Source organism: Girardinichthys multiradiatus, chromosome 12 (genome assembly GCF_021462225.1).
Source record: "Girardinichthys multiradiatus isolate DD_20200921_A chromosome 12, DD_fGirMul_XY1, whole genome shotgun sequence".
NCBI lineage: Eukaryota > Metazoa > Chordata > Actinopteri > Cyprinodontiformes > Goodeidae > Girardinichthys > Girardinichthys multiradiatus.
The window spans coordinates 18526138-18538377 of NC_061805.1; the positions used below are offsets into that span (position 1 = coordinate 18526138).

General features: G+C 37.2%; 1 protein-coding gene across 1 annotated transcript in view; it reads right to left on the bottom strand.

The window, feature by feature from the left end:
• The window catches only part of si:dkey-215k6.1 (transmembrane protein 132D), a 431446-nt gene that overhangs the window by 71482 nt on the left and 347724 nt on the right, over positions 1-12240 (bottom strand). The window contains exon 6 of the mRNA XM_047381596.1: positions 2194-2337. Coding sequence (XP_047237552.1) covers positions 2194-2337 — 144 coding nt within the window. The remainder of the gene's footprint in view (positions 1-2193; positions 2338-12240) is intronic.

Genomic DNA, 12240 nt, shown 5'->3' on the forward strand with positions numbered 1-12240 from the left:
TATTAGCATATTGTGATAAAGTTTATTATTTTCCATAATGTCATGATGAAAATTTAACATTCATATATTTTAGATTCATTGCACACTAACTGAAATATTTCAGGTCTTTTATTGTCTTAATATGGATGATTTTGGCATACAGCTCATGAAAACCCAAAATTCCTATCTCACAAAATTAGCATATTTCATCCGACCAATAAAAGAAAAGTGTTTTTAATACAAAAAATGTCGACCTTCAAATAATCATGTACAGTTATGCACTGAATACTTGGTCGGGAATCCTTTGGCAGAAATGACTGCTTCAATGCGGCGTGGCATGGAGGCAATCAGCCTGTGGCACTGCTGAGGTCTTATGGAGGCCCAGGATGCTTCAATAGCGGCCTTTAGCTCATCCAGAGTGTTGGGTCTTGAGTCTCTCAACGTTCTCTTCACAATATCCCACAGATTCTCTATGGGGTTCAGGTCAGGAGAGTTGGCAGGCCAATTGAGCACAGTGATACCATGGTCAGTAAACCATTTATCAGTGGTTTAGGCACTGTGAGCAGGTGCCAGGTCGTGCTGAAAAAGGAAATCTTCATCTCCATAAAGCTTTTCAGCAGATGGAAGCATGAAGTGCTCCAAAATCTCCTGATAGCTAGCTGCATTGACCCTGCCCTTGATAAAACACAGTGGACCAACACCAGCAGCTGACAGGGCACCCCAGACCATCACTGACTGTGGGTACTTGACACTGGACTTCTGGCATTTTGGCATTTCCTTCTCCCCAGTCTTCCTCCAGACTCTGGCACCTTGATTTCCGAATGACATGCAGAATTTGCTTTCATCCGAAAAAAGTACTTTGGACCACTGAGCAACAGTCCAGTGCTACTTCTCTGTAGCCCAGGTCAGGCGTTTCTGCCGCTGTTTCTGGTTCAAAAGTGGCTTGACCTGGGGAATGCGGCACCTGTAGCCCATTTCCTGCACACGCCTGTGCACGGTGGCTCTGGATGTTTCTACTCCAGACTCAGTCCACTGCTTCCGCAGGTCCCCCAAGGTCTGGAATCGGACCTTCTCTACAATCTTCCTAAGGGTCCGGTCACCTCTTCTCGTTGTGCAGCGTTTTCTGCCACACTTTTTCCTTCCCACAGACTTCCCACTGAGGTGCCTTGATACAGCACTCTGGGAACAGCCTATTTGTTCAGAAATTTCTTTCTGTGTCTTACCCTCTTGCTTGAGGGTGTCAATAGTGGCCTTCTGGACAGCAGTCAGGTCGGCAGTCTTACCCCTGATTGGGGTTTTGAGGGATGAACCAGGCTGGGAGTTTTAAAGGCCTCAGGAATCTTTTGCAGGTGTTTAGCGTTAACTCGTTGATTCAGATGATTAGGTTCATAGCTCGTTTAGAGACCCTTTTAATGATATGCTAATTTTGTGAGATAGGAATTTTGGGTTTTCATGAGCTGTATGCCAAAATCCTCCATATTAAGACAATAATAGACCTGAAATATTTCAGTTAGTGTGCAATGAATCTAAAATATATGAATGTTAAATTTTCATCATGACATTATGGAAAATAATGAACTTTATCACAATATGCTAATATTTTGAGAAGGACCTGTATATGCAGGGTTCACGATGTACACTACTGGTCAAAAGTTTTAGATACACTTATTCACTTAATGGGTCTCTTTATTTTCAGGACTATTTACATTGTTAGATTCTCACCGAAGGCAACAAAACTATGAATGAACTCACATGGGATTATATAGTAAGCCAAACGTGTCAAATAACTCTAAACATTTTTATTTTTAGATTCCTCAAAATAGCCACTCTTTGCTTTAATTACTGCTTTGCACTATTACGATTCTCTCCATGAGCTTCATGAGGTGGTCACCTGAAATAGTTTCCAAAGAGTCTTGAAAGACCCTTCCAGAGGTTCATTGAGAGATGGCTAAAAGTTAAAATTTCAGTCATTACAGCAAATTTTTTGTTTGCTACATAATTCCATGTGTTCATTCACAGTTTTGATGACTTCAGTGATAATCTACATACATTGTAAATAGTCATAAACATAAAGAAATCCAATAATTGAGAAAGTGTTTTTAAAACTTTTGACCGGAAGTGTATGTAGTTGTGAAGTAAATACAACTGCACAGAACTTGCAAAAATGTTTGCTAATTAATATCACAGATGTCTGAGTAAACTTTGAACACATACCTTAACCACATCCACATCTGTCGAGCTGCAGGTGACCGATTCATCCACCTCCCTCACCTGCCCATCTGTTTCCACTGTAACCACTTTAATAGGCACTGCTACACGTCTACCTGTGAGAATGGCCGTGTTCACTACCTCTGTGTCCTAGAGAAGAAGAGAAGAGGAACAAAACTTTAGTATACTATTCAATCATTTTGTTTACTGTTATTGTCAACTACTGAAATAAAATAATATTCACTAAGCAATTTTGTCATACTATATCATTGACAATTGCGAAGCCTAATTATATGTTTAACTTTTCTGTGACAAACTGCATGAAATGTCTCTAAAAAATGGAATCTACTTCCAGTAGAAATTCAGCATCAAGTAGGTAGGCAGGAAGACATGACTGATGAGGATGAGAAATCCGAAAGAGTAGACATGAATGAACAAGTGTGAGGAAATAGGGGAGAGTTTTAAAGGTAGAGAAAATCTGATGGAGAGGGGAGAAGTGATTATAAACCTCACAAGTATTGTAATCAGCATGATTACATTTGATTAGATTCTTCCAGCAAAAATAGCAAAAACACACCGGTGCATGCATACAACTTAGAACAATGTGTGCCAATGTCAATCTTGATTATTTGGAAATGCATTTCCAAGGGAGCATTCATCACAGCCAACACAAATGCAAGCTTGATTACAGGGTATTATGCCTGTCCTGTTTCTCTGGATGGTATGAATATATATATATATATATATATATATATATATATATATATATATATAACCAATTTTCCGATGTGTGTATGTGTGTGTTAAATCGGAACTCCTGTTCGACCAAAATCAATGCTTCCTGACATTGTTATATAATAGCTCCATTATGAGAGTCCAGAGTTTTTAATTTTTTTGTCTTTATTTATATGTCCCATGTCACTTAGAATGTATACAAGAAAGAAAAGAAGAATGTTGGTTCAGGTGGGATGAATTTTACTTCTACACTTACTTTGCTTTTACACCTTTATCCATTTGTGATGCAAATGTCATGTTAATGATAAATTAAGATAAATTCTGAACTTTACAATTCACAAAAATATTATGATGTACAAAACACTGTATAGACATGCCACTGCACACGTAGCCTTCATACATCCCAATTTGCTGTGAATTTGGTGTAGCTAAACATGACGCTTGGACTGCCCGGTCTCTGCCCCTAAATACATATGCAAAGTAGTATAAATAACCAGAAAGCATCCGCCACTTGTCCAAATAACCAACATTGCTGTGACAGTAAAATAACCACACTGGTGGAAAAACACTTAGAGAGACTGTGTCTACACACCATGAGGGATGTTTGATGTGAATTTCAACAAACCAACTACTTTTTGAATGACATCAGCGACTAAAATCTCGCTGAAAAAATAATTTCTTGGCTCAAACCTGTTTAGTTCTACAATGTGTGCATCATATCCAAACGACGCTGTCTATCTCCTGCACTAAGCTCAATAATAGCTCAATGCTGATCATTATAATGATGTGAATATTCCTCCCATATTTCTATTAGGAAGACTGTCACCACACATACTATGTGAAGTACTCTACATCTTTAAAATCATTCAGAACATCACATAAAATAAATAAAAAATGACTTAAAAGCCAGCCATCGTGCACAGAGCCTGATTGAGATTTTTGCCTAATACAACTATAATACCTCAAATAATTATAATTATTATTATTGTATAAAGAAATGAGGAGGAGGACAATGTGCCATTGCATTTGTGAATTTGCGCATCACAAATAGATTGCACATATATTGAATGAAAATGCCTTATATTCATAAAAGCACATTCACTTACAGATGGGGCCCATATAGCGGTATAGCTCTGATTAAATTCGGAAATCAGCTCCTTGCTACAAATGAGAGCCATATAATTCTGCTGGGCAATCTAAACTGACTAATAAGCTGTGCATCATCATGTGTCAGCAGGTTAGTACGATCTCTGAGATGTCTTACGATTTAGTTCCATCGCTTGGGTTTAAACCATTAAAGCTCATACTCATAAAAAGAACATCAGGTTTGATGCTACATCAATGAAATAAAACGGAATTGAGTTATGTTACAATGTATTTAGGGGAGGTTTAGTTCTCTATAGTTTATAACTTTCATCTGAAAAGGTTTGTGTAGTTTTTCACGGCAGGTCAAAAATGTGCGTGAATTTCTGTACACTTTCAAGCAATTCATTTTTGTACATGCTGAGTTGTGCGTAAAACATTGAGCTGCAAGAATTTGTGCACAAGCACGCTTCTTACATGAGGCCCCTGGTTTCTGTGGAGGCCACTGGAGTATTGAACTCACAGCCATATTTAAAAAACAGTTTGAGATGGTTTAAATGTTTTCACCTCATCCATTATCCAGCCGGAAGTAACTATGCGAAGAGTATGCTGTCATCTAGAAGGGATGGACATGATAAATGGTCTAAATTTATATGGCACTTTTCAAGTCATACTGACCACTCAAAGCACATTCACCCATATAGACATGCACACATACTTATGCCGATTCACAAATGGATAGGCAAATTGGGGTTATGCCTTGCCCAGGGGCACATTGGCATGTAATAGGAGCAAGCTGGAATTGAACCACAGCTTTACGATTGTGAGACAGCTACTCTACCCACTGAGGCACAGCTGCCTCATAGTGAACTGCAGAAAATATTAGTGAGCAAAACCTCGGTACTTTACATTCTGCCAATGACATGGGGTTATAATAAGAGCAAAGAGACACGGACGCTGTTTCAGGGGACAGCAAAAAATAAATAAAAAAAAGGCAAACACGACAAAGTCAGGAGTGCATACACATTCATCCTTGACACACATACTCAAAAGTTTAAGCACAAGTGACCGGTGACAACCTGCCTAATGCCCAATCCCTCTCTACCACACACGCAGCTTTGTGACCTTTTCATAATGAGATCTCTTGCTTGTTCTCTCTCAAACAGACATGCACACACACTTTCTTAATGAGTCATTCCTAGTTTCCTCCCTGCTTCATACACTCTGCTCAGTCTTGCTTAAAATCAAAATTAAAGTGCTGTCCCAACATGGATACAACTATATATGTTACCAGTGAGAAAGGTGTGAAGAAGGAACAGCGGAAGAAAGGACAGAGGTATTAACAGGTACGTAAAGATTAAAGACAGAGCGGAGATGTCGGGGTGCGACATTTTGGACTTTGTTTTTGGTTCTGTGTTTGTTTACTGTTTCGTCTAGTTTGGGTTTTGTAGTTATGTTTGTTTATTTCCTTTTATCCCTGATAACTTTGCTCTCTCTATTGCCTCCTAGTGTGTGTTTTCTTTCCTCTTATTCTTAGTTTCTTAGTGGTTGGTTTCTTATTACTTTGTGTGGTATTATTATTATTATTATTATTATTATTATTATTATTATAGTCCTTTGTCTTCCCTGGATTCTCTTGTTTAGTTTCTCATTTAGTATCTCGGTGTTTTATTATGTTAGGTATTTTGTTTCTTCTCTAGTTTAGTTCCTTGTTTTACTTTCTATAGTTCCAGCCTCCCTTATAGCTTAGCTTTAGTTATTGTTTACTTTTGGTTTGCACATATTGTAGTTCTCATGTTCTGTTTCCTTTCCAGTTTCTTCAGTCAGTGTTGGTTTAGTTTTGTTTACTTTTCTATTTAGGGTTCCTTTATGGTTTCTTTGGTTATGATGTTATTTTGTTCCCTCAAGTTTCTCTGTTTGACTTTAGTTAATTATTATTTCTAGGTTCTTATGTTCCTTTGGTTATCCATCTATGTTCATAGCTTCGCTTACTTCTGTTTTCCCTGATTTTTGTTTTAGTCCCTTTCTCATAGTTTAGTTTTGTAGTCAGGTTTTCCTTTTCTTCTGGCTCCTTGCTCCTTTTGTGTTTTAGTATTGTTTATCTTTTGATCCAGTTTTCCTTTGGTTTTTTTCATAGTCTAGTTTCTCTTATGTTCTCTTTGTCTTCCAGTCTGATCACCATAGCAACCATTCCTATTCCCTCAGTTCTCTGTAGCCTGGTCCACACCTGATTCATGTGTCCCTGATTACCTGCCTCCCTGTCTCATTGGTCCATACTCCACTTCCCTCAGTTTATAAGCTCTCTGGTTTCCATTGTTTTTCGCTGGTTCCTCCCGTTCACTACCCTGCTGATGTTCTGTTTGTGCTTTGCTCCTGCTCAGGAGTCTCATGTAAGTTTGGATCGACTCATGTCTACTCCTATAGAGTTTATGCTGTGTCTTTGCTTCGCCTTAGGACAGCCAAAAGAATAAAGATAAAGTCTTCCTTTAACATGCTGCTGCCCAGCTCTTGTCTGCACTTTGGTCCGACACAAACCAAGAACTTGACAGGAGAAGGACAAGAGACCCAGCAAATCTATACACAGAAAAGATATATTGAAATTATTGTTAAAATTTTCTTCTAAGTAAAGTTGAAATGAGCAGAAGAGATAAATATATTAAAAGGCAAGTACAAGAAAGCGTGTTGTATATATATTTTGCTTGCATAGGATATGCAGCATGTGTATGTTAAAAAATGCTTACACCTCTCCATATCACAACATGTTTAAACAAGAGAGAACTCATTCCCAAAGTTTATCATTGCATGACATTGAAATGTACTTTAATCTCACATAGCACATAAGCATAAGTTATTTAGCATTATTTTGTTGTGGTTCTAGTTATTAGCATTAATAAGCTAAAAAGATAAGTGCACTTTTCAACATTTCCTTTTGGCAGATAAACCTAGTACCACTGTGAAGCCTGCTATAGATCTGCTGGTACACAAGAAAGTGTCCTGCCCTTGAATTCCAGATGCAGGAAAAACAAACTTGTTTTCAAAAATACAAAAGAAGAACAAAGATAATAAGAACATATATCTTCAACAATAAATTAAACATATAATAAAAATATATTAAAAATATACTTTAATTTATTATAGTTTATTTATGAGTTTAGTGATTTTTGAATCCGTATATTCTTAAAGACAACAATGTTGCTGACAAAAAATAAACTGAAGAATAACTTTTATTGGAAAGGTACTTTTGTTTTAAAAACTGATTGTAGACATTTTTCAAAATAACTTATCTACAATTTTATCTTGAAATAGGAAATTAATTTATTAAGACAAACATGCTGATGTGTAAAACAAAGAGATGAAGTGTTCAACTAGGAGCAGAGGTTCACCTTCCAGCAGGACAACAACGCTAAAACATACAGGAAGAAATACTATGAAATGGTTTAGATCAAAGCAAAGTCATGTATGAGAATGACCCAGTCAAAATGCAGAACTAAATCCAATTGTAAATCTGATGGAAAACCCTAAAACTGATGTCCACAGATGTAAGCAATATATTCTAACTGAGCTTCAGCTGTTTTATAAAGAACAATGAGCCAAAATGTTAGTCTAGATGTGCAAAGCTGGTAGAGACATTGCTAATGTAAAACACTTGCAGCTGTAATTGCAAAAAAGTAAAAAGATAAAGGGTAAAATCAATCATTTAAGCAGGCTTTTGTCCTCCTGGCTATTTTCCGTAACTGAAAGCATCGCGCTTACACACATAATACTAGCACTATATACACTTTGTACTCTTTTACCACTTTAAACCAGAAAAACAAACTTGTTTAATACAGGTTTTCAAAAAGACAAAAAAGAACAAGAAATAATAATATATATCCTCAACATTAAAATAAACATATAATAAAACTATACTTTCATTTATTATAGTCATTTATCAGTCAATTGTTAAGTGACTTTTGGATTTGTATATTCTTAAAAAAAAATATTGCTGTTCAATAAACTGAAGTATGACTATTATTGGAAAGGTACTTTTGTTAAAAAATATAGAGATATTTCAAAATAACTTCTCTACAATTTTATCTTGAAATAGGAAATGAGTTTATTAAAGCAAATATGCTGATGTAAAACAAAGAAATTAAGTGTTCGTCCAAGAGTAAATGGAAGACAGAACTCAAATTAACATTCGACTTTACTTGGTAATTATGAAAATTACAGCATGTAGATTTGCTGTTGCAAACCCTCTCTGGCTAATGGTGAAAGCCCGATATTAACATATGACAGCTGCCTCCTTTGAATGTCCCCCGATTTTTGGACATGGGGTCGAAGAAAACCTATATTATAAGCCATTCCAAATGCCTTATTAACCCCAGTAAAGCACTGATATCATTGAACTGAAAAACAACAGAAATATGTAAAACACAGTGACAGAACAACATTAAAAGAAGTGGAAAAATATAAATATATATACTAAAACAACCAAGGAAAATGTCTGGCCATCAGATATGCATTGACAAAATGTGTATGATAGGGGAATAGACAGAGAAACGGTGTCCTTGTTTCATGACGTTTACCCATGGATGTTTGTGCTGTTTAGGGTGTGTGTGTAACTCAAGGTGAAGCAACCATAACGAGACCACCTATCATGAAGTGTGTATGCACACACACATGCGCACACACACAAAAGACTTGACACAGTGAAAAAAAATGGAGCCTTATGCTTTTCTGCACAAATTAGATTTCCTGTTTGTATAGGAGCATGTAAGCATTTTCTTTCTTTTTTAATTTTTCCATCAGGCTATTAGAAAATTTCTCTCCGTTTTATGTCTTCCAAACACTCCTACAGACACACACACATTTGAAGATTTTGTTTTTTCATTCAAAATGGAGTGACATCAACTGTGTGGTTTTATTTCTTGTAAAGACACAGAGACATTAAGACACTCGGTCTCTTTTTCTCTCTCTCACACACACACACACACACACACACACTGGGAGGAGTATCTGCCTTATCTACTTTTCTGTATATTCCTTTCTGTCAGGTTTCTCATTTGGGGTAAATTGCTTGGAACATATACAACTCAGAATCTTCCTTTGTTCACAGTGTGACCTTTTCACCACAGTCTAATAAGGCAAACAGTGGGACTCTGGACATACAAAATACATTGCTGTGCTGTAAACTAAAAATAAAGTGATTTGAAAATAAAATAATACCAAACCAATTTTTGTCTTACAAGAAAGCAAAGAATTTGTATTTCAGGTAATTCACAATATCCTGGAAAGTAAATTTTTTTTCTAGTGCAGAAAAGGGTAACCATAATCCGGAACATTTTGCTTTTAGAATATACACTGCTTTGAAAAAGTATTTATACCTTTTTCAGATCATTGCAAAATATGACCATCCTCAATGGCTGACAGGATGGGCAAGGAGGACATTAATAAGTTAAGCAGCCAAGAGGCCCGTGGTAACTCTGGAGGAGCTGCAGAGACCTAGGGCTAAGGTGGCAGAATCTGTTCACAGAAGAACTGTTTGATATGCACCCTGGAAAATTGCCCTTTATGGAAGAGTGAGAGGAAAAAAAGCTGTTTGCTAAATTAAAGTATTATTTTTCCTCAGCAGAGACTGCATAAAAGGTCAGAGTTGAAGATGGATGGAGCTAAATGCAGGGTAATCCTTGTAGAAAACTAGGAGCAGAGGTTCACTTTCCAGCAGGACAACAACTCTAAACATGCAAGCAGGAATGCTATGGAATGGTTCTGATCAGAGCAAAATCATGTAAGAGAATGGCCCAGTCAAAACGCAGACCAAGATCCAATCATAAATCTGATAGAAAACCCTTAAAACTGATGTCCATAGAAGTAAGCAATATATTCTGACTGAGCTTTAGCTATTTTATAAAGAACAATGAGCCAAAATGTTAGTCTAGATGTGCAATGCTGGTAGGGACTTAGCTACTTCAAAACACTTGCAGCTGTAAATGCAAAAAGTAAAAAGGTAAAATCCATCATTTCATCAGCCTTTTTCCTTTTGGGTATTATCCTTAACTGAAAGCATTGTGCTTACACACATAATACTAGCACTATATGCACTTTGTACAAAGTAAAACCTCAAATGGCTGTAACAATGCATTAAAGCCACTACCATCTATTGACAGACTTAACAATTAACTAATTAGGTGTACTGATAATGAAGAAATTGAGTCTTTTACCACTTTAAACAGGAAATGAACAAATATCCAGCAGGAAGAGACAAGTGATTTGATCCAGATACGACATTTGAGACATTATGTAATAATTGTATTTCCTCCTGAGTGAAAATTTGCCTAATTGAAAGGAAGCAATCAGCCCATCATTTAGTAAGATAGTAAGAGCACAAAAATTCTACCTAATTCTGGCTAGAAGTGTATTTGAAAGCAGCACACTCCTTACTTAATTTAGGATACGTGTTAAGGGAATTACAGGTCATGTATGTATGTATGTGCATTGTTTATTTTATTAATGAAACAGTGATAATGAGCAAATATGCAAATCAGTCATTAATCACATTACCGATTCAATTTTATTTCCATGGTCAGTTCATTAACTAATGTTTTTAGAAGTTTGTTTTTCATGCAGCGCTAATTCTCCCCAGATGTGACATTCCAGTTTATGAATGACTTTCTGTAGTGCATTGTGCTGTGTCTGCAAGATGGTATAGAATTATACATTTTTGCTTTAAGCCACCAAACAGTAAGCTAAGAATCATCAATGCATAAAGAAATGCACCAGTTCTGGACTCCAAATTACTAATAAAGCTATCTTACTTTAATGAATGCAAATCTAGAATGATTGGTCCAACTTTTCTAATATTGTCTGTATAGAAGAGGTCAGACAAGATGGTAAACAACAAGTATCACCAGTAATCTTTAAAGCATGATTCGGGGTCTGTGAGGATTTGTAGTTTTATTTCAGCCAGCATGTATTTACCAGGGTTGTTAAGGGTTGTTGTCTTGTTCTTTGAACAAGACAAGGACCCTAAACAAAACAGTGGGTAAGAAGCATCTTGGCTCCAGATCAACCACATGAATGTTATGGAGAGGCCAGCTTAATCACTGGACTTTAATCCCATAACAAATTTGTGTGGCAACATCATAAATGCTGTTTCTGAGACAAAAACCAATAAAACCAGAAGAGTTTTGGAATGTAGTCCAATCATCTCGGCCTGGAATACCTGTTCACAAGGACCATAAGTTGGTTTAAACTATGTTACACAGATGTGAAGCAGTTCACAAAAAAGTAGTTAATAAACTGAAAATGACTTCAGCAAAAGCTAAATCTTAAAGCATTTTAAGTTTATACAGTTAATGTGTGAGATCTCTGCTGGCTGGTTCTGGCACTTCATTGTTCTCAGCTGCAACTCATCCAGCTAATGAGCTCATGGCTTTTTAAGACAGCTGCTGACACAGTCTGTTGCTGGAACATAGTATCTGTTATGTGGACTTCTGTCAACCTGCCTGATCGCTTGTTGTCCTGCCTTCCTGTCGATCTGCCCATCTGTCTGCCTGCCTGTCGCCATATGGAACTCTTCTTCAGGAAATCTGCACTGTAAATATTTCCACGGCCAGAACACTCTCTCTCTGCTCGGATCCTTGGGGCTTCCTCATCCTCTGGCTTCTAACAACTCTAATCAAGGTCTACCTAAGTTGGAACAATAAAACCTCATTTCAATCTAATTCTGTGCATCGAATCTGTGTCATCTTCTGATTTGGTTATATTTCGACAACCTGAGTAAATATTTGATAGTATGTTCCAGCCAGCAGACATGTCGAAAAACAAATCAGATGAAGATGAACAGACCTCCTGGAGGGAACGCCTCCAATCCACTGAGACCATGCTTCAACAGTTGCTACAACAACAAAGGACGACAGATGCCCATCTCATGGAACTTGGTGGTATGGTACATGCCTTAAGTGAAATATTAACCAAACTCTCACCCGCTCCTTCCAATCCTCCAGCTCGTTCTGAGAATCCTCAGCCACCCACAACCCACTCGTCCGGAATCCAAGAACCTGATTTCCGTCCGTCTGAACTTTTTGATGGCAACCCTAATAATTTTGGTGGGTTTTCTCTCCAATGTGAGTTGGCTTTTAGTTGTTCCCCCTCTCTGTTTCCGACTGCTGCTTCCAAGATCACTTTTATTGTTACCTCCCTAAAAGGATCTGCTTTACGCTGGGCGCACGCTTTTCTCACAACTAACCCTAT